The following is a 27,524-nucleotide window of genomic DNA, read 5'->3' as shown; positions in this document are numbered from 1 at the left end:
TCCATGTTGTTAGGTAGACGGTAGCTTGTATAGGTGATACAAGGTGGTTGTTAATTCAGAGCACAAGTTTTTAACACATTTGGAGGGATATCATCTGCACCAGGCGATTTATTAGTATCAAGACTTAATGATTTTTCTGATACCCTTCTGATCAAAGATCAGAGGAGGCTTGCTTTTAGCAGTTTTGTGGTATAGTAGAAAGTGATTTATCCTGGCCATTTGCACAAGCATCGGAGGAAAAAGACTCTGATATCAAGAGATCTATATTGACTAATAGAATGTGAGGTGGAAACAAGAAAGGAGCAAAGTTATGTCCAACAGCTTTAGTGAGAGACTAGGTTTATCTGTCACTTGAGCAGGAGACAATTTTTTACATTTGCACCTAATAATGTCTGCTTTAGATCTTTTGATGATTTTCTTTCTTGTTTCAGACTGTAGTGCTGGCTGTGTGAGAAGCTTGAAGTTCTTGACTTAAGTTATTCAATATATGTTGAATTACATAGGCAAAGTGGATACTAGATCCAACATTATTTCAAAGCTGAAGCATGTAGAAACTATGAAAGTTTCGTTACATGACCTGAGAGCTTACGAGAATACAAATCTCGGCATTTCTGAGTTCCCATAGCTTGCACTACTTAAAAGACATAGGTGCTGCCCAAGCGTCCATATATTTGCCTTTTATTAGTGCATTTGATAAAGGTTCTGTTTAGAACTGGATGGTTTTCTTCAGAGACAAGACTCTTTTGCTCTCTTAAGGTTTCTGCCTGGTTGACTTGACTGGAAAGGTTGTATATTGCATATCACTAGCTCATTAATGACCCAAATATTTGCTGTGATAGAAATCTGGTACTGATATGAGGAGGATTTGGATTAATTGACAGTGTAGACAAATAAATGGAGATGTTAGTTCCTCAGATCTCGTCCACTTGCTTTTAATAATGCTGAACTGAACTATGAAGACCAAATCTCTCTTCTCAGATGAACTCTTACTCCAAATGTTTCCTGGCATAATCATGTCACTTCTATAGAATCCTCAGCATCCAAAATACTTGGCATCCTTTTTCACTCAAGAGTGTACTATTTATGTGGCTCCCGTCCACAAAAGGTTTTTTTATAGTAAACTTATAGTTATGATAATACCACACATGGACTAAGAATTTTGTTTTTTTTTTGTATAAAAAAAATACACACACACACACACACACACACACAATTGACCCTTGAACAATGCCAGAGTTAGGGTGCTGACCCCCCTTCCCCTTGCATTGTTCGAAAATCCACGTATAAACAGGAAACCTTATCGATAACAATTGATTAACACATATTTTGTATGTTATATGTATTATATATACCGTATTCTTACAATAAATTAAGTTAGAGGAAAAAAAATGTTATTAAAAAAATCATAAGGAAGAGAAAATACATTTACAGTACTGTACTGTATTTATTGGTGGTGTCATTTGTTTACAAGATGAATTGTTGGTCTGTCAGTACCTAGATCAATATTTTCTTATGATACAAAACACTGTAAATGTTATACATATTACTAACACCAGACATCAAAAATGAAAAGGTAATGTGAAAAATAAATTCATATTTATTTACAGGCATAATGATTCATGCATGAAGAAGCAGCAATGCGATTGCTTCATGGTATCCTAGTCTATACACTAATAATGATTTAATTTTTTATATTTTTTATGCTAATTATTAATTAAAAATAGTTAATTTTATGTGCAGTTATGATTTAATGCTGCATCTTTACGTTGTTTACATTTCACCTGATTGCAAATGGTACTATGTTATGATCTTGTGTTTGTGTGCGTATGTTTTGATAACAATTTTAACTTTTTATAATAGATTTTTGTGTATATTTTATGGTAGTAAATTATAAAATAGACTAGTATCTACATATATTTAATGCAATCATAACATATGTAAATGTCTGTTAATTTTTTCGATATTTCTAGGATACGTGGTTCGTCTACGAGTTTTTTTCAAACTGTCGCAAATCTCCAAAACATTTTCCAATGTATTTATTCAAAAAAAAATCTGCATATAAGTGGACCCATGCAGTTCAAACCCACATTCTTCAAGGGTCAACTGTAATATAAATTTTTTTTTCTTGTATTTTTTTACATAACCTGAACAAAATATAGAACTTTTTCAAAGCACTACATCTGTCTTGGTGTTCACTGTCATACAAAACATCCCTTCGCTATTAATGCTTAGTACTAAACTTTGTAATGAATGTGCAAAGGCATAATGGACTGTTGAAGAGGAATATTGTCTTGCCTTCTATGAACGTTAGCTACAGAAGATATAGCTCATATCAGTAAGGTTTTGGTGGAGGTTCTGCCTTCCCAGTTAGTTGAGAGTCATCCTGCATCATGTGTTCAATCCAGGCAGAAAGCCTCTTTATGCCCAAATGCAGGCATTTTTATAAAAAAGAACAGAAGCATTTGTGTAAATTATTTTATTGATTATTTATTTAATTTCTATTGTCGACTTGCACCATTTGTAATAGTCCTTGTTTTCTAGTTACTCTTATCTTTAATGAATCCCTTCCTCCTTACATTGATATCGGTGTCTACTTGAGTTTATGTTAAATTCCTTTGTAGACGGTAACCTCTATCTTTGCCTTCTTCTTTCACTATGCATTATTCCTGCTTCCTATGCAGGGTTCGCGTGTTACTTAGATGCGACTTCTTGTTAGTACCACTCCCAATCGACCTGTCGCCTAGTCTGCCGCTAGGGGGTGGTATATTTTTGGCTGTAGAAGCGTATGTTCATGGAGCCGGTTTGCCTGCTTGCGGGATGAAAAACGCCAGATAAACTCGGAAAAAATCCTACTGTCCATGCCCAAGACCGGCTAACTTGGCTATGCCTGAGGAAGATCCTCAAGTTCCTCACATCTTCAACGGGAATTGAACCTGGGACACTCCTTCACCAGGCATATGGTTGCAAAGCGCAAAGCCACGAGGCTAACTGCTATCTTTGCCTAAAGTATTCTGATACCATAACTTGACCTTAGTCTGCTTGTAATCCACTTAACTTACCCCCCCCCCCTCAACTTCGTAAGGTAAATCCTTATATGTGCTTCTTCTTTAACCTTTTGGTTCTGTCCACTGCTGGACAAAGGTCTCCCCCATGATTTTCCAGACCACTCGGTTTTCTGCCTCTCCCATGCATCTCATTCCTGCAATTTGTTCCAGTTCATCCCTCCACCTTCTTCTTGGTCTTCCTCTTTCTTGCTCCATCAATCTGGCAATATGACCAGCCCATCTCCACTTAGCTTGTTTAATATATTTTACAATATCCATGACACCAGTTTGAGATCTTATCCAGGTGTCTTCCTATCTCTTAATGTTATTTTTAACAGACCTCTCTCCATGCAATGTTGTGTTGTTCTCAGCTTTTTGTTTAAGGCTTCTGTTAAAGTCAATGTTTCTCATTTGTATGTTAGGACAGGAATTATGCACTGGTCAAAAGTTTTCCTTTTTAGATTCACAGGGATGTCAATTCTGAATATGTCTCTCATTTTCCCATAAGCCATCCATCTAAGGTGAATTCTTCGTTCAATCTCTTTTCTTTGGCAATCCTCAAAGGATAACAATTGCCCCAAATATACACATATTAAGTAACTTGTTCTATTTCATGGTTTTCAACTTTGACAGTTCTATGGTTTATGTATTTATTCATCATTATTTTTGTTTTTTCTCTATTTATTTTTAATCCAATAACTCTGGAGGCTTCATTTAGCTGATTTAGCCTTTCTTCCAGATCATCTGCTATTAGGACAATATCATCTGCAAATTTTAGATGATGCAGCCTTTCTCCATTTATATTTATTGCTTTTGTTTCCCAATCAAGGCTTCTAAAGAGACTTCCTCTAGCTGTAAATAATTTGGGAGATATGGTGTCACCTTGCCAGATGCCTTTTTGTATTGGGAACTTTTCACTTTCTAAATCCAGCTTGTTCACAGGATTGCATTCCCTCTAGTTTAGATTTTATTCCATTATTTATAATTTTTGTGAAGACTTTATATATGGTGAGGAGTAGGCTTATAGGCCTATAGTCTTTAATTTCCTCCTTATTGCTCCTTTTAAAAATTAATATTAGAAGTGAATTGTTCCAATTTTTTGGTATTTATTAACTACATTGCTCCTCTACACTTCGTATCCATCATATACAGTATTTCAATGTAATATCAATGGTATTACAATTTTAATATGCACTTGCATCCATGGTAACCTGGACGTATACATCTTTGCCAGTTGGGTGGTTAAAGAGTTTAGTCAGCTGTTTGATGACAGGACTTCCTCCCAGTTTTAAGAAGTCTACCATAATTCCATCTTCTCCAGGGCTTTTCCATTCTTCATTTCCCCCAGTGCCATTTTCACTTCACCTTGTAAGATCTTAGGGGCATTGTGTTCTTCCTCACTCGAGTTATCCATAGATAGATGATTCTTGGATGTCTCGTCTTTGTCTTCAGAGAGTTCAGTATAAAATTACTGAATTCTTTTGATTATTGCATCTGTTTTTTATAAGTTCACCCTTTTTTTTTTATCTTAAAGCAGCTATTTCCTTTGTTCCAACTGATAATGTTTGTCTTAGGACCTTCATATTACTATTGTTTCTTTAATTTTCCTAGTATTATACCTAATTTCATGTTTCATCCTTTTACAAATTTCTGCATATTCTATTTTATTGGTGCTAGTATCATAAAATAAAAAAAAAAAACCTCTAGTTAAGGGCAAGTCCTCAATTTAGATTGCTATTGCTCATGTTTAATAGTCCTTGAAAAATTTATATTAGTTGACAACTGTGCCATCAAGGAATATGTAAATTTTTTATTCTTTACAAACATGAGAATTTTTCTGCTAAGCACATATAAGAACCGTTTGTTCATTAATCTCAAACAACTCTGAATTGTACACTTGTGGCAGTCACTTTATCTTGGTCACACAGGTCCGATTAGCTTTTGTGAGACAGTGCCCACTGGTTAACAAAGATCAGGCAAGCTACTTACAAAACAAAACATGTTTATTTTAGCTAAGACAAATATTTTACAAACAGCAATGGGCATATCACATGCTTAAATCACAATTTATGAAGTAAGGCTAATCGCTTTAGACATTACACAAATAAATCTCACACTCAACTTGTTTATCATGTGAAAGGTCCTTAGCCTGTAAAGCCTTGCATTCAATTTTATAAAAATTGAGACAAATTATATTTAATACTTTCTATGCATTAGTTAACACAATCAATTTACAAACATATACCATTCATTTATGCACTTGCAGGCTAACGCTCGGCTCTCTAACCTCTTTGCTATATACTACAACTGATTAAACAGGACTAGCATTGATTATCTACACAAACACAATCTTGGACAGTAACATTAGAGCAATCTACTTACTAGCTCTCAGTATCTTGTAAAGTCCTAGGGTTTTCGAGAGGTATGGGTGAGTTCTGCTAGTTCCTTCCTCATTCTTATGAGACGGCTGCGATCGGGTACTATTCGACAGTTGTCATCTTGCAAGTTCTCTTCCCTTGGAAAGGTACTCCATCTACTTACTAGCTCTCAGTATCTTGTAAAGTCCTAGGGTTTTTGAGGGGTATGGGTGAGTTCTGCTAGTTCCTTCCTCATTTTTGTGAGACGGCTACGATCGGGTGCTATTCGACAGTTGTCATCTTGCAAATTCTCTCCCTTGGAACGGTACTATAGTTCTTCATCGATGTTAGGAACTGCTCCATTTCAGCATATGAGCATACACTTGGGTCAGTACTTTCATTGAAGAACATCTCAGAACGTTCTTTTGAATGTAGCCTCTCCTGACTCCTCCCTTGCACTGTGGTTTACCTACAAGCAAACTTCTTGAGGGACGCCCTACTCTTCTCCTCCTCCCAAGACTCCAGAGAAATTCGAAAAAAGGCCTCTTTTGCCCACCAGTCATGGCCTTTTATATCATTCGACATCCCTCGTCTTACCATCCAAACTGCACTGATTTTCCAGAAGCATCCTGACGTCACCTACGCTTACTTTAGGTCTTAGCAGCAAAACTCCTATATTTCAGTGACCTTAGAGATTATTGTTCACCTTCAGCATACTGATATAATCCTGTCTAATCCTTTTGGTTACATAAACAGGCATCCGTTGCTTAATGCAGGATTTGATTAACCCTGTGGAGCTCGCAGCTGATCTGACAGATACATGCAAAATGTTTATTATAAATATTCTTACACAGTTTAGTGTATAGCTTGGAGGTCATGAGTAGCTGTGCATTCATATGTTATATTCCAAGTGATGTTCCGCACTGTTTTTTGCTGTCAGTTTGGTTTAATAGTATGGTTTAGTTGTTGTTGTTGTTGTTTTTTATTCTTTGTTCAATAATTTCTAGATTGTAACCGAAAATAAATAAGCCATCATGTATTACTGAAATAGAGAGCCAAAGGCTTATTTATCATACATCTCCTCTAGGAGATGTGCTTTACATTATGGAAAATACTAAGGAAAGTGATCTGGAGCTTACTCCAACTTTTAGTACGAGTTGTCCATAAGGTTGCTTATGCTTGAATTTGCCGAAATTTTTAGTTTCTATATATTCAGCACAAAACTCTTGTAGTTTCTATATTCAGCTATGAAATAATGTTGGATTCAATATCCACTTAATTTGTATCATCATGAATTATATTTACAGTGTTTTTTCTTTGTGTTTTTTCTTTATGTTTTATTGCTTGTTTGCAAGGTGTGGAGAGTCATTTTGCTTGTTATCGTAGAATATATGCCAATAAGGAAAAAACAAACTGTTCAAACGACTCTTGATAATTTCTTTTGATAAAAAAATTGCAGTAAATAATGTAGGTACAAGTATTTATTAAACATTTACTTTGCATTAGGGGATGCTTAAGGGTCAAATCTGTATAACTGACAGGAGACCTCCACATAGCCTGTAAAGGAATGTGGAGAACCAACCAGGGCTTCTGACCTAATGTCCAATCCTCACCTTCTCGTGGTGCACCCTGTTGGGTATCTACCTGGATACTGAACGAACGAGGATGGGCTGGCAATTTGGGATTTAGCCGCCCAAATTGTATTCCTATTGGCTTAAACCAATATCGAAAATGATGGTACAACATGACAAAATTTCATGCAAGCTGGGGAGTCGCCCAGTTAAACAAGGCCCTCTTGTTTTTGCCAGGGTGAACAGTGAAAAGTGAGCTACTGGAATAAATCTGAAAACACACCACAACTCAACATCACAAGAGTTAAACTTCAGTACTATCAACATAAGAACCCTGAATGGCAAAGAAATGGAGCTAGTTGAAGAATTAGATAAGTACCAGATCGACATAATAGGGTGACTGGAACAAAAAAGACAAAAACTGGTGAGATCTTTCTGAGCAATAAATACAAAATGTTATATTCCAGAAATGGCAATCAAGAAAAAGAAGGAGTAGCCATAGTATTCCACACAAAATACGAGGCTAATCTTCTTGAATGGCAGGCAGTCTCAAGTAGAGTGATGTGGGCAAATATCAGAATGGGGAATTGGACAATGAGAAGAACCTTAGTAGAACCACAGAAGGTTCTACTAAGGTAGAAGTGGAGGAATTTTTTGAGGCTTTAGAAAAAGCAACTGACACAATTAAAAAGGAAAAGTTGGTCCTTGTTGGGAATCTAAATAGCAGAGTAGGAAATGATTGTCAGACATACAAAAATATTTTGGGAAAATTTGGAGAAAAGAGCAAAACTAATAATAATGGCAAATACCTGTTGAATTTCTGCTCACGACATGGACTGGTTATTACTAACACCATGCTCCAACATAAAAATGTGCACAAATTCACATGGAGAGAAGAGGCAAGGAATAAGAAAAGTCTCATTGACTATGTTATTGTTGATAGTGATGTTTTCTCCCTGGTGCAGGACACCAGAGTGTACAGAGGATTTGAAATTGGAGGTAATCACTATTTAGTCTTGAGCAGGATAAAATTGAATTTCATATTGAAAAGAATGACATGTAGGAAAGTTTTAAAGCAAATAAAAGTTGAGCAGCTCTCAGCTGTGAACTGTAGACTAAAATACACAAAGATTATTGAAGAAAAAATGAAAGAGTTTGAGAACAGGAACCAAACTTTGGAGATTCAGTGGCAAGATTTGAAGAAAACCCTGATTGATTCAGCCAGAGACGCATGTGGTGAGGTTATCTGCAAGGAGAGAAAAATCAGAACTCCATGGTGGACACAAGAAGTTAAAGAGGCAGTGAAGGAAAAGAAAAAAGCATTTCAAAAGTTCCTGGCAAATAAGTCAGCTTTTGCTCTTAGAGAATACAGAGACAAATGTAAGAAAGCGAAACACTGTGTAAAACTAGCTAAACAAAAGTCATGGGAGGACTTTGGCAAGAACATAGAAAATAAATATCAAGGTGGTAAGATATTCTGGAGGTTGTTGAAGAAGCTTAGAAATGGAGGAAAGAGTGCTGTTAAAAGGAGTTAGAGATGGTAAAGGTGACGTGAAAACAGGAGAAAAAGATATCCTTGAAGTATGGAGTAATTACTTCGAAAAATTGCTAAATGAAACAAGCATTGATAGCACAGTGGTAAAAAAAACACTCCACAGGCATACAGTCAGGAATACATATCCATACTTGAAGTAGAAAAACCCATCAAAGGCTTGAAATGTGTAAAACAGGAGGAGTAGATGATATTCGGACAGAAATTCTGAAAGAAGGTGGTATAAGTCTTACAGTGGTTGCACTGCATAGTTCAGAAAGCCTGGACAGAGGGACGAATTCCCGATGATGTAGAGCTCTCATAGTACCCATATATAAAAAGGGAAGTAAAACTGAATGTGAGAATTACAGAGGTATCTCCCTACTGAGTGTTCCTGGCAAGATCTATGCAAGTATACTTGAGAAAATGTTGAGAAGAATTATGGAAGAAAAGCTTGGTGAGGAACAAGCTGGATTCAGACCAAATAGAGGCTGTCAGGATCAGATCTTCACTTTACGACAAATAGTTGAGAAAGCATGGGAATATAACAAAGATCTGTATTTAAATTTTGTCAATCTGGAAAACGCATATGACAAGGTGCCAAGAGAGAAGCTATTCAATACGTTACAGTTATATGGTGTCAATGGGGCATTATACCAAGCAATACTTTGTTTTTATTTGAGTTGTAAGTCAGCAGTTAGAATTGAAGGAAGTACAGGAAGATGGTTTAATGTTAAATCTGGTGTGAGACAAGGATGTACATTATCCCCTCTGTTATTCATTATCTATATGGATCACATTATGAAGGAAAGTGGTATTAAACATGATATCAGAATTGGAGATGTTAATGTCAGCTCTTTGCTTTATGCGGACGATGTTATACTTCTAAATAAATCTGCTACAAGTTTGCAAGATTCCCTGACTAAATTGAATAACTGTTGTAATAGAAATGGTATGAAGATCAGCATTAAAAAGACAAAGACAATGAAAATTGGCAGAATTGTTGAAAATGTCAACTGTGTTGTGAACGGGGAACCTGTAGAACAAGTAAAACATTTCAGCTACTTAGGCAGGATTTTTAGTGAAGATGGTAAATTAAATATGGATATAGACAACAGAATCAACAAAGCTGGTGTGGTACGCAGTCAATTAAATAAATTCATATGGAATAAGAGAGAAATTAGTAGGAACACTAAATAAGCTGTATACAAGACAGTGTTCAAACCAGTTTTAACTTATGGATTTGAGAGCTGGGTCAGAAGTAAAACACTTGTCCAAAGACTAGAGACCGCAGATATGAGAATCCTGAGAAAGATTAGAGGCGTGAACAGATGGCATCAATGGCAATATTATATTAAAACCGAGGATATTAGGAAAGAACTTGACATTGTCAGCATTCAGGAATGCATTAGCAGAGCCAATCTCAGGTGGTATGGTCACTTAAACAGAATGGGCCAGGAAAGATTAGCAAAACAAGTGTCCTCTGCCAGGTTGGCAGGAAAATGACCCAGAGGAAGACCAAGATATAGTTGGATTGATACGGTACAAAGTGCCTCAGACGATAGAAATATAAGATCTGATAATGTTGGAGTCTTGACAAGTAACAGACTGATTTGGAGGAAAATTGTAGATAGGAAGTTAGTAATGATGTGAATTTTTCGTGTAGTACTATCATATCCTGTACGCCCCTTGAGGGTACATGGCAAGAATTTGATGATGATTAGATTTGATTAATGTGATAACATAGAGGGATTAATTAACCACGTTAACCGAGGGATACCTGTAATTGTAGTTTTACAATCAGTTATTTTCACGATATAATACAAAGTTTAATATATTCTTCTTCTCCTGTAGTCCTAAATGAACCTTTGGGTCATTCATGGCTGGTAGGTGATACTCTTTACTAGCCCCCTCCAGTCGTCTCAGTCTCTGATCTTGATATCACTTAAGAAAGGAAGGAATTTGTCCATTTTTTGATGTTATCAGTCCATTTTAATTGAGGTCGGCCCCTAACCGTTCGGAGTGATCCCTTCTAGTGCTTGCTTTGGAATGCCGTTAGCCTTCTCCACATGTCCGAACCATTTCATCTGTCTTCTTCTGATGACTGTCAGAATATTTTCCCTTTTTCTTCCATCTATTGAATCAATCAGGTATAGGAAATTCTCTCGAGTCTTCTGTAACTTTTCATTTCGAAAGACAGGAGTCTCCTCTCATCTTCCTTCAATAAAGTCCAGGCCTCACAACCATACAAGAGGACAGAATTCACCAAGGTGTCAATTAGTCTTAGTCTGGTTGTGATTGCTATTCTGTTATCTCCCCATGATGGTTTTAACTTCTTTAGGGCCATGGTTGCCTTAGCAACTCTGTATTTAATGTCGGTTTTTGAACGGCCATCTTGACTCAACATGCTTCCTAGATAAGTGAACTTCTTTACATTCTCAATTTACATCTTTAATTCAATGTCTGATTTTGAGGTTATCATTGTTTTTGTAGGTTTTATGTATAATCCATTTTTTTTAATGTTCCGAAAACACGGCTGGTATCTCTTGTAATTCTTCACTTTCTGCCAGAAGATCAATATCGCTCATAAAGAGCTTCATGTATGACATATTCCAGAAAACAATTAAACAGAAGAAGGGACATGCATTCCTGTCTTACCCCACCCCCATGTCCTGCCTGGAACGGATCACTGCTGTAATTTTTAATTTCAATTCTCATATCAGATGAGGAATAAAGAGATTTAATAATCCTGATGATTTTGTTGTCAATACTATAATGGTCTAAAATTTTCCATAATGCCTCGTGCCATATTGAGTCAAAAGCTTTTTGAAGGTCTAAAAAGTTGTGATAGATTATTTTGTTATGTTCTATGTATTTTTCGCCTAGTATGTGTATTGTAAAAATATGGTCAATTGTACTTCTGGACTTCCAGAAACCTGCTTGTTCATCTGATAGTCTGCTTTCTATTTTCTTTTCGATTCTTGACAATAGTATTTTTAACAGGATTTTGCTTGGATGACTAATAAGGCTTATTGTTCTATAGTTGCTACATTTATTGCTGTTTCCCTTTTAGGAATAGGTACAAGGACAGAAGTCTGACAATCAGAAGGCCAAGTCTCTGTGTTCCATACGTCCTGGAATAAATTTAGCAAGGTGTCTATGGTGATATTACCTCTTTCGCATATCAGTTCCACTGTGACACCATCACTTCCCAGTGATTTTCCTATTTTTGAGGAGCTGACTGCTGCAATAACTTCTTTTAATATCAGGTAATCTTCTTCCTCCGAACCTTCGGGCAAAATTCCGTCCAAAATATCATCAGTCAGTTGAGGATCTTTTTGAAAAAGTTTGGTTGCGTAACATTTCCATCTATCAACTATTTTCTGGTTATCCGTGATAGGAGTTCCATCTTCAATGCTCCAATTAATTGCGGTAAAAGGTTGGTTAACTTATTGATAATTTGAAAAGCACTTTTAGAATTATTTTTATTTAAGTCCTCTTCTATATTTTTGCATTCATCCAATATCCATAAGTTTCTAGCATGTTTGATTTCTTTTTTAATAATCTTAGTAATATTTTTATACTGTTCTCTGTTATCACTGCTATTAATATGAGATTTCAAATATTTTTGGTTATCCATGGTTTATTTATTTTCTTTTTGTATCCAAGGATTTCTTCAGCTGTCTCAGTTATCTTTTGTGAGAAGTATTTGGTTTTAGATTTGATACTATTATATTTCTTGAAGCTTGTGTCAAAAATTTGTTTTAATTTGTATTTATATAGTGTATTTATTTGGGGATCTTTTAATTTTTCTATATTATATCTTTTACGAGTTGATTTTGTAGGTAATCTTTCCCTTATTTTCATATTCATAGTTGCGATGACCATCTTATGGTCACTGCCAATGTCGGCTCCAGGAAATGATCTTGTTCTTGTGAGGTTGATGGAGTTTTTAAATCTTGTGCTTACAAGGATAAAGTCAATTTGGTTGTGTGTTTTACCATCAGGAGAAGTCCATGTCCATCTTCTGGAGGGTTTATGGGGAAATAGAATGTTAGTAATAATAAGTTCATTTGGTGAGGCAAAATTGATCAATTCAAAACCTCTTTCGTTTGTCTCCCCATAGTCATACGATCTGACAAATGGGAGATAATCCTTGATGTCTGTTCCAATTTTGGCAGGACTAACGTTGGATTGAGGAAGCCTGACCTCATAGTAAAGAGAGAGAGAGAGAGAGATGAGTTAGTCATTATGATATACAATTTGTGGGTGCCGGGTGACCACTCACTACCCTTCATCATGAGAAAGCTGCCTACTATGCTGAAAACCAGAACTTGGTATGGCTACTTCAGGAAGAACACCACATAATACCAAAATTTACCTCTGCAACTGCATCTTTTAAAGATGTTATAGTGTCAGTAGAGTTATATGGACTTACTAAGCTTTGGACTCTCTTGAGCTGATTTCAAAATAATCTTTGCATGCCTTACAGGGCAAGCTGATGGCATTGAGAATTTGCCAGAGAATGATTTCTCAAATTCCCAAGTTTGAAGTTGGATAGCACAGGGTATTGTTGGAGCCTAGGCCTCTTCTGGTCCCACATATGGGACCATTGTATGTAGCACTGTTTCAATGTGAAATAAGAAAATAAAATATCCAGTTAGTGGGGCAGTGGTCTCACACTGGGTGGTAAAGATAATCTCCCACCTACTCTTCTAACCAATTACTTTGTATAAATCCCAAATTCAGCCAACTTTGGGTTGGTGTACCTAAGACCTCTCTAAAATTTCTTGCTGCTGTTCAGAACAGGACAGTTCAGTTGATTAACTACATAGACGTCAATATGGATAAAATACATCACTTCTCATACACTTCGTATCCATCATATATTTCAAGGTAACATCAATGGTATTACAATTTTAATATGCACTTCACATCCATGGTAACTTTGATGTCTATACACATCATGGCTGGTTGGGTTAGTTAATGACATCTCTTGGACTCTTCAGCCACATTCTCAGTCTATTAGATATTTCCATGGTAGCTGTTGAGCAGAACTAGTATCCATTTTTGTCTGATCTACAGGAACTTGAGCAATAGCTGTTCAACATCCTTTTACAGTCAAGCTGATATTCACTGAACCTTACTTCCCATCATTTTTCATTCCGTCCACCTCATTTCTGTGGAAGAGTCTCTTTCATAAAGTATTTTCAAAACACTATAACCTCCAACTTTTTAAGAAGAATATCAACAGATTATTCTGTTTCTGATAACTGCTCACACACGACATTTATTTGCTATAGTCCCTTCTGTCTCTCTCGTGTGGCAATAATAGTTTTAAAAAAAAATAAAATGAAATTCAGAATCTTACAATTCAGAAATGAAAGGTTGCATACTCTGACTGTAGTTACCAGAGGGGGTCATGGTAAAATGAAAATCTTAAAGCTAGTGACAGGTAACTAAGGCAATTTCAGAATTCTTTACAGTATGTTTGCAAATTACAGAATCAGGTAAATAAAAGGGTTGATCAAAACATGCAAGTTTTATCACAAGGATTTTTCAAAAAGGTGTAAGTAATATGAATGAGAGAGATCATCCCTGGAAATTACATAAGAATGTAGTGAAAAGGGGAAGGAGGTGTAAGAAGTAAGTTTTTTTGCATGAAAAGAATAGTGTAGTGATTGGAATTCATTACCCAAGTTGTCATGAGAACAGCAACAGTGAATAAATTTAGGTTATAGTATGACAGATATGTCATGCTATAACCTAATTATTTCAGAGTATAACACACTCTGAAATGTGTTAACTTTTTTTTTATATATAAATCGAATATGATTATGGTTTTGTCCAGCTCATTGGACCTGTCAATACTGAGGAACATATCACTGCCTTAAAACTACCACCATCTATTCCAGATTTAAAATGTAATTTTAAATCTTTAGTTTCTAGTAGCATGAACACCCTTCGAATTCCTTTCGTTTTCTTAACACTTTTCAGACCTAGTACTTTCATACCAAGCAAACTTGAAGCATTCTTATGATCGGTTCTGCTTGATGTTTCAACATCCATTAAATCTTTATAATTGTGATGTTACTACTTCATCCATATAATAATGTCAACTGCTTTATTAATATTTTCTTCATTAGTATTAGTTCCTTATACAGGGGGTCTTCGATTTACGTCAGAGATCCGTTCCTACAGACCGACGTAAGGCGATTTTTGATGTAAGTCGGAATTACCATAGCCTAAATTGATTACCTAACTTAAAGCACCCTAAAGTTATACGTATATCAAGAAACAGAACTAGGTCATAGGAAAATGAAAGGGAGAACATAATTACCGTATAGTACAGAAAAATGACAAAAATGAAACTGCACTAAAAAAAAAACATAAAACAATCTTTTCGCCTCTTCTTGAATTAACATGAGGCTAATTGGGATACGGCAATGATGTTGGTCTTCCAGCCAAAGAACAAGAAGCCTTTCCATCTCAATCATGAGCCTACTACGTTTTTTCGTAATCACAGTCGATTTCATGGGTGCCAATCCTTTAACATGTTCAAGGATGCGAACTTTATCCTTGATAATAGTCCTGACTGTGGTATGACTCAAGTTCAACTTGCAGCTGATGTTCATTGCTGTTTCTCCCTTTTAATGTCTAATTTCACTTCTAATGTAATGGCTTTCCTTTTCTTCGACACACTGCCATCGGAAGTCTGCCTTACGTTTGGGAGCCATATTGAAGGATAAAGTCGCAAAAAAACACAAAAGTGAGAGAGCGGATGTAAACAAAGCACGTGGTACTCAAAGAGTGTATGCTGGGACCCAAGCGACGCCACCTCTCCCAAACAAGTTCGCCCGCAACATTTGAATTTTACGTCACGCTGCTTCAAGTCAAAATTTATTTTTTAAATTATCTATGTGATTACTGCCGTAAAGTCGAAACGGCACATGTCGAAGACCCCCTGTATTCATGTTTTGCACCTGATTTATCCTCTTAAAGCTATTTATTATCCAAAATGATAGTGGAGTTGACAAACTTCAAACTGTGAAGATTTTAGTGCCATTATGTTATCACCATCTACCACTAATTCATTCCACTAATAATTTACATGGAAAGGCTTAGACGTTGGTTATACATGCTTACTAAATAGCTTAAGGAAATTACAACGTACAATAGAATATAAAATAAATTTTAATACACTTCCAATATTTCGGCAACGTCAGCCATTTTCACAGGAACTTAGAAACAAGACACGTGCACACAAGCACAATACACAGTAAATGAGGACGAAGCAGGAAGCTATTCTTTCACCAAAATGAATTTCTTTCACCTAAAAGTCCTGATGGTGCCCCCAGCAGGCAATGTAGATGTTCTTGGCCGTTTGGGCTGAAGGTCTTCTGATGTAGGTTTCCCAAATTTGGGGCAGTCTCATGCAACCAAATTTGTTGAGGTTTGGGTTTCATCAATATAGCCGCTCTGGATACTCTCCATAGAATATGGTGAAAGAAAGCCATGATAATACATTGTAGTAAATTCAAATATGAAAGGCTATTCACAGAATCAGCCTCAGCCCTAAGAAACAATCCAAACCTCAACAAATTTTTGCATGAGACTGCCCCAAATTTGGGAAACCTACATCAGAAGAACTTCAGCCCAAACGGCCAAGAATACCTACATTGCCCGCTAAAGGGCACCCCCAGGACTTTTAGGAGAAAGAATAGCTTCCTGCCTCGTCCTTATTGTGCTTGCATGCGCCTGTCTTCTTTCTAAGTTCCTGTGAAAATGGCAATGTGACATTGCCGAAATATTGGAAGTGTATAGGGGTCTGATAGGGATGTCTCCCCTCTCAGCAACTCTTTTTAATATCTACTTAAATGAAATAATAATAAAATGGAGTAAAAATTTACATCAAGGAATTAAACTTTCACCTACAGTTAACTTAAACACTCTCCTCTTTGCAGACGACCAAATAATAATTACAAATTCTGAAGATAACTTACAGAAAGCTATTTTAAATCTAAATGAGATATCCAAAGATTATAGTATGATAATATCAACGGAAAAATCAAAAACTATGGCCTGTAAAGGACAAGATCCAGCAAGAACTAAAATAGTATTAGATAACAAGATCTTAGAACAGGTGAATTCATTTAACTACCTAGGATGTATGAATCACTTATGAAAATGAAAACAATATAAACATAAAAATTGCAAAATATTTAAAAATAACAGGAGTAATTAACTCTATATTTAAACCAAACCTAGTTCAAAAACAAACCAGGCTAAAAGTATACAATACATTAGCCCTACCGGTCTTATTGTATGGAAGCGAAATCTGGACAATAAAACAAAAAGACAAACAACGATTAACAACAGCAGAAATGAAGTTTATGAGAAAAACTGCAAAGTATACCCTATTTGATCACAAAAGAAACGAAGATATTATGAAAGAATTAAACCAAGAACCAGTAATTGAAAAAATTAAAAAATATAAACATAAATGGATGGAACACGTCAAAGAATGAAAACAGAAAGATTACCAAAACAAGCCTTAAAGTACAAGCCATTAGGAAAAAGAAAACCAGGACGTCCTCTTAAACGATTCAACGATGACTTCTAAAGCCGGAACAGGCCATGCTAGGCCTAAATCCTTGATACGTATGATGATGATGTATATTCTATTGTACGTTGTAATTTCCTTAAACTATTTAGTAAGCACTAATAGTTTACATTTATCACACAGCGCATATCTTTAAATATTATGCTAATAAATATACAGTGGTATCTCGCTAATCCTAACTGCGGTTTAAAAGAAAAAAAAGTTTTATTACGTGTAATATTATTAATATAATTATTTAGTTAAAATAAAATTTCATGCCGGCTGGGGCGTCGCCCGGTTAAACAAGGCCCCCGTTGTTTTCGCCAGGGAACCAGGGCGAACAGCGAAAAGTCAGCTACTGGAACAAATCTGAAAACAAACCCCAACTCAACATCACCAGAGTTAAAGATCGGTACTATCAATGTAAGAAGCCTGAATGGCAAAGAAATGGAGCTAGCTGAGGAATTAGATAAGTACCAGATCGACATAATAGGGGTGACTGAAACAAAAAAGACCAAAACTGGTGAGATCTTTCTGAGCAATAAATACAAAATGTTATATTCAGGCAATAACAATCAAGGAAAAGAAGGAGTAGCCATAGTATTCAACACAAAATACGAGGCTAATCTTCTTGAATGGCAGTCAGTCTCAAGTAGAGTAATCTGGGCAAATATGAGAATGGGGAACTGGACAATGAGACTTATTTGTGCCTATGGTCCCACAGAAGGTTCTACTAAGGTAGAAGTGGAGGAATTTTTTGAGGCTTTAGAAAAAGCAACTGACACAATGAAAAAGGAAAAGTTGGTCCTTGTTGGGGATCTAAATAGTAGAGTAGGAAATGATTGTGAGACATACAAAAATATTTTGGGAAAATTTGGAGAAAAGAGCAAAGCTAATAATAATGGCAAATATCTGTTGGATTTCTGCTCAGGACATGGACTGGTTATTACTAACACCATGTTCCAACATAAAAATGTGCACAAATTCACATGGAGAGAAGAGGCTAGGAATAAGAAAAGTCTCATTGACTATGTTATTGTTGATAGTGATGTTTTCTCCCTGGTGCAGGACACCAGAGTGTACAGAGGATTTGAAATTGGAAGTGATCACTATTTAGTCTTGAGCAGGATAAAATTGAATTTCATATTGAAAAGAATAACATGTAAGAAAGTTTTAAAGCGAATAAAAGTTGAGCAGCTCTCAGATGTAAACTGTAGACTAAAATACAGAAATATTATTGAAAAGAAAATGAAAGAGTTTGAGAACATGAATCAAACCTTGGAGATTCAGTGGCAAACTCTGAAGGAAACATTGATTGATTCTGCCAGAAAGGCATGTGGTGAGGTTGTGTGCAAAGATAAAAAAATCAGAACTCCCTGGTGGACACAGGAAGTTAAAGAGGCAGTGAAGGAAAAGAAGAAAGCATATCAAAAGTTCCTGGCAAATAAGTCAGCTTTTACTCTTACAGAATACAGAGACAAATGTAAGAAAGCTAAACAGTGTGTAAAACTAGCTAAACAAAAGTCATGGGAGGACTTTGGCAAGAATATAGAAAATAAATATCAAGAAGGTGGCAAAATATTCTGGAGGTTGTTGAAGAAGCTTAGGAATGGAGGAAAGAGTGCTGTAAAAGGAATTAGAGATGATAAAGGTGAAATGAAAACCGGAGAAAAAGATATCCTTGAAGTATGGAGTAATTACTTTGAAAAACTGCTAAATGAAACAAGCAGTGATGACAGCATAGTGATAAAAAACACTGACCAGGCATGCAGTCAGGAATACATATCCATACTTGAAGTAGAAAAAGCCATCAAAGGCTTGAAATGTGGAAAGGCAGCAGGAGTAGATGATATTTGACCAGAAATGCTGAAATATGGTGGTATAAAAGTCTTACAGTGGCTGCACTGCATAGTTCAGAAAGCCTGGACAGAGGGACGAATTCCCGATGATTGGAGTAGAGCTCTCATAGTACCCATATATAAAAAGGGAAATAAAACTGAATGTGAGAATTACAGAGGTATTTCCCTACTGAGTGTTCCTGGCAAGATCTATGCAAGTATACTTGAGAAATGGTTGAGAAGAATTGTGGAAGAAAAGCTTGGTGAAGAACAAGCTGGATTCAGGCCAAATAGAGGCTGTCAGGATCAGATCTTCACTTTACGACAAATAGTCGAGAAAGCATGGGAATATAACAAAGATCTGTATTTAAGTTTTGTCGATTTGGAAAAGGCATATGACAAGGTGCCAAGAGAGAAGCTATTCAATACGCTGCAGTTATATGGTGTCAATGGGGCATTATATCAAGCAATACTTAGTCTTTATTTGAGTTGTGAGTCAGCAGTTAGAATTGAAGGTAGTACAGGAAGATGGTTTAATGTTAAATCTGGTGTGAGACAAGGATGTTCATTATCTATATGGATCACGTTATGAAGGAATGTGGTATTAAACCTGATATCAAAATTGGAGATGTTAATGTCAGCTCTTTGCTTTATGCGGATGATGTTATACTTCTAAATAAATCCGCTACAAGTCTGCAAGATTCTCTGACTAAGTTGAATAGCTGTTGTAATAGATATGGTATGACGGTCAGCAATAAAAAGACAAAGACAATGAAAATAGGCAGAATCATTGAAAATGTCAATTGTGTTGTGAATGGAGAACCTGTGGAACAAGTAAAACATTTCAGCTACTTAGGCACAATTTTTACTGAAGATGGTAAACTAAATATAGAAATAGACAACAGAATCAGCAAAGCTGGTATCGTGGGAAGTCAATTGAATAAATTCATATGGAATAAGAAAGAAATTAGTCGGAACACTAAATTAGCTGTATACAAGACTGTGTTCAAACCAATTTTAACTTATGGATCTGAGAGCTGGGTCAGAAGTAAAACACTTGACCAAAGACTAGAGACCACAGATATGAGAGTCCTGAAAAAGATTAGAGGCGTGAACAGATGGCATCAATGGCAATATCATATTAAAAACGAGGATATTAGGAAAGAACTTGACATTGTCAGCATCCAGGAATGCGTTAGCAGAGCTAATCTCAGATGGTATGGTCACTTAAATAGAATGGGAGAGGAAAGATTAGCAAAACAAGTGTTCTCTGCCAGGTTGGCAGGAAAACGACCCAGAGGAAGACCAAGATATAGGTGGATTGATACGGTACAAAGTGCCTTAGACAATAGAAATATAAGATCTGATAATGTTGGAGTCTTGACAAGTAACAGACTGATTTGGAGGAAAATTGTAGATAGGAAGTTAGTAATGATGTAATTTTTTCATGTAGTACTGTCATATCCTGTACACCCCTTGAGGGTACATGGCAGGAATTTGATGATGATGATGAATAATTGTAACTATTATTATTACAATATAGTATAACTACGGTGATACACAAAAAAGAGGAAATTCAAAACGTGCATAATTTGGTTAAAAATCTAAATCCAGATGTTATGGAATGGATTACAGGTAGAACCGAAAGTGAATTCAAAATCAAATCAGATGCTGAAATTATAAATAGGACACTACAGAATGAATTAGAAGACGATGATGACAGTAAAGAACTCAAAGAAAAAAAAAAGTAAAACATGAAGAGGCAGTTGACAGTTTTAATGTGTGTATAGAATGGGCTAAGTAGAATGACACCATTCCACAAAATTTTATTGCTAATGCAGATTTAAGCAGCATTCGAGCTTTTTTTTTTTTTTTTTTTTTTTGTATTATTAGAAACTTCTTTTTTTTGTGTGTTGTGTATAAGAAAGCTATTTTTTTACGCAAATTAATTTATGTACTGACCTATGCAATTTTATTAAATAAGAATCCTCAACAATACAGGTACATACAAACTAAATTTTTTACTAAAATAAACTTGTGTACTGTATTATTTTTTAAGTTTTACATTACAGTACAGTAGCTTTTTTCTATCAGTTACTTCATTTATTTACAGAATTTAATTGATGTACCATTTAGAATCTTATTTTTGTCTTAAACACTAGCTATTGTCTCTTGGAGGAAAATTCGCTAATCCGAACAAGCACGGTTTTTATTAGTTCTGATTAGCGAGATACCACTGTACTTAAATAATCCAATTCTTGGCTCACCTTTAATAACTTCATCTGAGTTTGCTAGTACACAATTACAGACTTATTATGATTGTATTATTTTTTCCCCTTCATTTCACACAAGTTGCTTGTATATCAGCCCAGCCTCCTCATTTCCTTTCTTGTAATTCATTATGATCAAATCCTCTCATGTGACAAAACAACCCTTCTGTATTTTTCCTTTGGTTACTAGCTAATGTTTAGATTTATCAAACTTTTAAACTAAACTTAACTCTTTTTTATTCTCTCTTCCTTACTTAAATATTTTATCAACTATGAACATTCCAGTGGTTAGACATAACTGGTAATTAATTTACGGAATTAACAACGCATATAAAGTAAATTAATTAAAGATAACTTTAATGAATCACTTCTATATTTCGACAATGTCACATTGTCATCTTCAGGAACATAAAGATATGGTATGTGCACTACAGGAACTAACAAAGCAAATGAGGAAGAAATTAAGACACTAATTTTGTTCCTAAAGTCCTAATGGTGCCCTCTTGCGGGCTAATTTGGTAGTCTTGGCCGTTGGGCTGAAGTTCTCATAATGAAAGTCTCCCAAATTTGGGGCAGTTTCATGCACCCAAATTTGTTGAGGTTAGGAACGTTTTTTAGAGCTGCTGAAGATTCTTTGAATAATCTTTCGTATTTAAACTTGCTGCGATGGATTATTTTTGTCTTCTTCCAACGAATTTTATGGTGGGTATCTAAGGCATGGTCTGCCAGCCCAGAGCGGCTGTACTGGTGAAAACGGATGTAGTCTTGGTGTTCTGAAATCCTGATATTTGTTGTTCTGCCTGTTTGGCCAAAGTAGGACAATTTGCAAGGGACCTGGTATACATCAGGTATGCCAACTTTTTATATGGTCTGTAACAGGAAGTAAGGTCATATTTCTTGAGGCTATTAGTTATTTTTTCAGAGGTGCCCTGGATGTAGGGGATAGTGATGGACTTGGTGTAGTCTTTATTGTTGAGGGGGGGAGGGGGGTTGTGGTTTTCAGGTTTTAGTATTTTTTGGATTTTTTTGGGGTTATAGCCATTGGCTAAGAAAGTGTTGAGGATGTGGTTTAGTTCCATAGTCAGGGCCTTGTCATCTGAGCAGATTAATTTTGCCCTGTTATATAGTGTTTTTATCACCCCATATTGTTGTGAGGGGGGGGGGGGATTGCTGGTGAACGTATCTGCCAGTGTGGGTGGGTTTTCTGTAAACAGAGAAAACCAAAGATCCATCAAGCTGGCGGGTGATTAAAGTGTCTAGGAAGGGGAGGGTGTTGTTTTCCTCTTTTTCTAAGGTGAACTGGACTCTGGGATGTTGGTTGTTTAAGTGTGTTAGGAAGGAGTGGAGTGAGTCTGAGCCATGTGGCCAAAAACCCACTATTTGGCTTCGTTATGTGGATGATGTGTTTGCTATTTGGCCACATGGCTCAGACTCACTCCACTCCTTCCTAACACACTTAAACAACCAACATCCCAGAGTCCAGTTCACCTTAGAAAAAGAGGAAAACAACACCCTCCCCTTCCTAGACACTTTAATCACCCGCCAGCTTGATGGATCTTTGGTTTTCTCTGTTTACAGAAAACCCACCCACACTGGCAGATACATTCACCAGCAATCCCACCACCCCCCCTCACAACAATATGGGGTGATAAAAACACTATATAACAGGGCAAAATTAATCTGCTCAGATGACAAGGCCCTGACTATGGAACTAAACCACATCCTCAACACTTTCTTAGCCAATGGCTATAACCCCCAAAAAATCCAAAAAATACTAAAACCTGAAAACCACAACCCCCCTCAACAATAAAGACTACACCAAGTCCATCACTATCCCCTACATCCAGGGCACCTCTGAAAAAATAACTAATATCCTCAAGAAATATGACCTTACTTCCTGTTACAGACCATATAAAAAGTTGGCATCCCTTATCCGCTCTACCAAAGACCAACCACTTCCCCTAGACCTACCTGATGTATACCAGGTCCCTTGCAGCTGCAAATTGTCCTACTTTGGCCAAACAGGCAGAACAACAAATATCAGGATTTCAGAACACCAAGACTACATCCGTTTTCACCAGTACAGCCGCTCTGGGCTGGCAGACCATGCCTTAGATACCCACCATAAAATTCGTTGGAAGAAGACAAAAATAATCCATCGCAGCAAGTTTAAATACGAAAGATTATTCAAAGAATCTTCAGCAGCTCTAAAAAACGTTCCTAACCTCAACAAATTTGGGTGCATGAAACTGCCCCAAATTTGGGAGACTTTCATTATGAGAACTTCAGCCCAACGGCCAAGACTACCAAATTAGCCCGCAAGAGGGCACCATTAGGACTTTAGGAACAAAATTAGTGTCTTAATTTCTTCCTCATTTGCTTTGTTAGTTCCTGTAGTGCACATACCATATCTTTATGTTCCTGAAGATGACAATGTGACATTGTCGAAATATAGAAGTGATTCATTAAAGTTATCTTTAATTAATTTACTTTATATGCGTTGTTAATTCCGTAAATTAATTACCAGTTATGAACATTCCAGCAATAATAAATCAACAAAAAACTGGACTGTCAAAGTATAGAATTCAGAAAAAATAGTTTACCATTTGCTTATGAATAATGCCATCTACTTGAATTTAGCTATATTGCCACTGTTTTTGTTTTATATTCATCAAATGTTAATTTTGGTTCTGTGCATTCCAAAAAAAAAAAAAAAAAAAAAAGAATATTCCACTACTCTTTGTGTATTAATGATATAAGGAAAGATTTGGGGAGGAGAGGGTATTCAGTTATTTGCTGATGGTGCAAAACTGGAAAGGGTAATAGTTGATAAAAGTGATGTCGATATCCTGCAGAATCATTTAAATAATTTCTCACTGTGGGCAAAGGATTGATTGTCAATTTAATGTTAAAAAACGTAAGATTATGCACTATGTGTTGAAAAGGTTACATACTATGTATCACATTGGTGGTATTAGCCTCATCATTGGAAATGATGAGGCTAAGGCGGTGAATAATGGTGAATAAAGTTGAAGTTCAGAAGACATATTACAAAAGTTGGTAAAATAGTTTACTTGAATGAAGAACATGCTAGGAAAGTTGTTTTCTCTTTATAAGGCTAGAATTTGGCCAGATCTTAACTACTTTACACAGATTTAGTCACCTGGGTTTCTTGATAAAGAAGTGGTAGAGAGGATTGAGAGAATGACCAAGCTAGTCACAGGTCTGTGGAATGTTCCCTGTGAGGATAGATTGAAGGTGTGTAGGTTGCAAAATTAGTTGACACAATAGAAACTTTTAAGTTGGAGAGGAGAGGATGAGATTTATTTAGCGAATTAGAGTAATGTGCCCTGCAAGTGTCACGTAATAGTAATATAATAAGAAGTTAAGTGTTCTGCAAGATTGACACAAAGGAAATTTTTTGATACATGACAAATATAGAGAAAGAGAACTGGAAGTTGTGTAAGAGTATGTGAATTAGTTTTTTGCTTGAGGAGCTGCGAGTTGGTGGAATGGATTGGCAGAATTAATTGAGTGCTCTGACAGTGAATGAGAAGTATGATAGATATTGTGAGTATAAAGGTTGGTGTGGATCTCCTCCAGTGAGTCTTCTGACTCCATGGAGATACTGTATAATAATTTTTAATCCATGCAGCAACAATAAAAATACATCTAAAAAAAAAGTGCAGTGCCTACATTAGAATATGGCAAGTGTTGTAACTCAGCTCATGAGTAAGGTAAGAGAAGTATTATTTTATTTACTTAGGTAAGTTTTCTTTTCATATCTTTATTACTCTTATATATATTTTATGTCAGGATCATAAAAATGTTGCATTTCATTTTGGCCTTAAATGTATTTTTTTTTTTTTATATATATTTTAGAAAACTATTTCAAGAAGAACATGAAATTGCCAAAACAACATTAGAAAAACTTCAAAATGAAAAATCTAATCTTCTGAAAGAAATTGAAAGGCTGGAACTAGTTTCCACTAGTCCTGCTTAAATGGAAAGCTATTTGAAATTAAAAAAAAAAAAACAATTACAAATAGAATATAAGTGCAGTGTGTTGTTCATTGTGTATACTTCAAAGTAATGTCTTTCATGTATTTATATATATTTATATTTTTGCAAATTGTTCCTTATCTAGTCGCTCTGAATAGTCATATGAGAATATTTCATTAAACATATGTATATACAATGTTCATATTTAAAAAATAAATAAAAATTAATGTATTTGTGTCTTCTTTTCTTTTTACTTAACATGACAAGAAAATGAGTACTTTCACAACGTATAAATCTTCCATAATATAGAAAAATTTTTTAAAGTTTGCAGATTTAAAGAAGCTAGCAAAATGATATGATGTTCAGCCCAGCGTACTAAAAACCATGGTCTCATCTTAAACCAGCTTTGGTCAGCATGTGTCAAACACCCAAATATTAATGATTTCAGCTATGAGAGAAGTTGCAGATGACACTGCATCAATGAGCCATGCATCTGATATTTCAATATTGAATATATTATTGAATAATATATTCAATAATATAATGGTTATTTTAGAAATCTGTTAATTATTTTTCTATTTGCATTTAATCAAAATGCATGAAACTAGTAATTAAGTAAACATTTCTTATAAATTGTATGTTATGCTTGCATGAGAAAAAGTAAAATTTCTCAAAATAATTTTCTTTTGTTGGTTAGTTACAGATATATTTTTTTCCTTGTTATATCATTTCACACAAGGTTTTGAAAAACAAAACTTATTTTCAGTTGCAGTGAGAAATAGTCCTGCACATTGTAAGTAAATGAGTTTAAAGAAGGAATCGATAGGCAATGCATTTCATCAGGAAAATCACTGATGAAGTAAAAAAATTCTAACACACTTACTCAGTTTATAGCAGAAACAGCAATTTTAAGATAAGGTTGAAAGATAAGGTTTAGGTTGAATGTGATATAGTTTTGTATGCCAAGTATTTGCATTTAGTTTGGATTTTTAGCAAATTTGGTGTTTTCAGTAGAGTATGACATATGCTTAATATGAGGCTTACATTGGGTCAAGTTCCAAAGGAGTGGAAGGAATGCAAGATTGTACTGCTTCATAAAGGAAGTGGTGGTATTTAAGCATCAAATTATAAGCTAATCTGTGTGTCAAGTGTTGGAACAGCTGGTGAGAATCAGGATCCAGAATTGGGTCGACAACAATGGCATTGTCTTTGATAGACAGCATGAATTTGATAAAGGAAGGTCATGTTTTAGTAATCTACATACTTACAATAAAGTGACAGCAGCATTGTACATGGGTGATGGATACACAGTACTATACTTAGAGTTTGCAAAATTGATAGTCAAACTAGAACAGATGGGGTTAGATATTCGATTAATGCACTGGATTCAAGATTGGCTGTCTGATAGGTATCAAGTTGTGTATGGAGAAGCAGTATCCCAGAATTAGAAAGTCACTAGTGGTGTGCATCAGGGGTCTGTTTTAGAACCATTGCTGTTTAACCTGTATGTTAATGATATTGGAGAAGATGAATATAGTTGTTTGCAAATAATGCTAAATTGCCACAAACTATGAGGAGTAGAGCAATTTGTGGCCTTAGAAGATTTGAATTGACTGAGTGAATGGGTATGCCAGTTCAATGTAAGGTTTTAAAATCTGGAAAACAAAGATGGGATGTAGAATTTACTCTTGGTGGGGATTATATTGTTGAAGGTGAAAGAAATAGATCTTGGGGTGATGGTGGATAAGGACCTAAAATTTACTTAAAATTGACATATTGCCAAAACTGTGAGGACAATACAAATTCTGACAATGGTGCAGAGGTCACTGACTCAAAGTAAGGAGATTCTAGTTATGTATAAGGCTTTGATTAGACCACATATGGACTGCACAGATTTGGTCACCTGGTTTCAAAAGGGAGATGTTCCAGAGGCAAATGACCAAAATAGTTTAATATCTGAAATGTTGAATATGAAGGCTGAAACAATGCAATTAGTGGGCAGGAGGAAGAGGGGTGATATGATAGAGACATACAAGTTGGTAAGGGATTGTTATAGGATTAACAATGAAGAGGTTTTTTCACAAAATGGTGGGAGATTGGGAGAGAACAAGTGGTCAGCCCCGGAAGCTGTATAAGGAGGGTGTGAGAAGCAGGTTTTCTACATGGAGAGTTGCGAATGATTCGAATGCATTACCTGAGTGTGGTATCTGCAGAGAATTTGAATGTATTTAAGGCACGGTATAAGCTGTGCATGTATGACAAAAGGGATCTAGATGTCTGTGACTCCATTAGGATAATAATATTTGGCA

At 35.7% G+C, this 27,524-nt stretch overlaps 1 protein-coding gene across 1 annotated transcript in view; it reads left to right on the top strand.

The window, feature by feature from the left end:
* LOC150094915 (uncharacterized) overlaps nucleotides 1–25,446 on the top strand; it is a 112,253-nt gene extending 86,807 nt beyond the window's left edge. Inside the window, exon 9 of the mRNA XM_090411280.1 lies at nucleotides 25,096–25,446. Within this exon, the coding sequence (XP_090267406.1) occupies nucleotides 25,096–25,216 (121 nt within the window). The 3' untranslated portion in view covers nucleotides 25,217–25,446. The remainder of the gene's footprint in view (nucleotides 1–25,095) is intronic.
* Nucleotides 25,447–27,524: the final 2,078 nt, after the last annotated feature.

Source organism: Typopeltis vanoorti, chromosome 21 (assembly GCF_054136105.1).
Source record: "Typopeltis vanoorti isolate ZY-2024b chromosome 21, IOZ_Tvanoo_1.0, whole genome shotgun sequence".
NCBI lineage: Eukaryota > Metazoa > Arthropoda > Arachnida > Uropygi > Thelyphonidae > Typopeltis > Typopeltis vanoorti.
The sequence above is the reverse complement of the archived record's forward strand: the minus strand, read 5'-3'. Positions and strand labels throughout refer to the sequence as shown.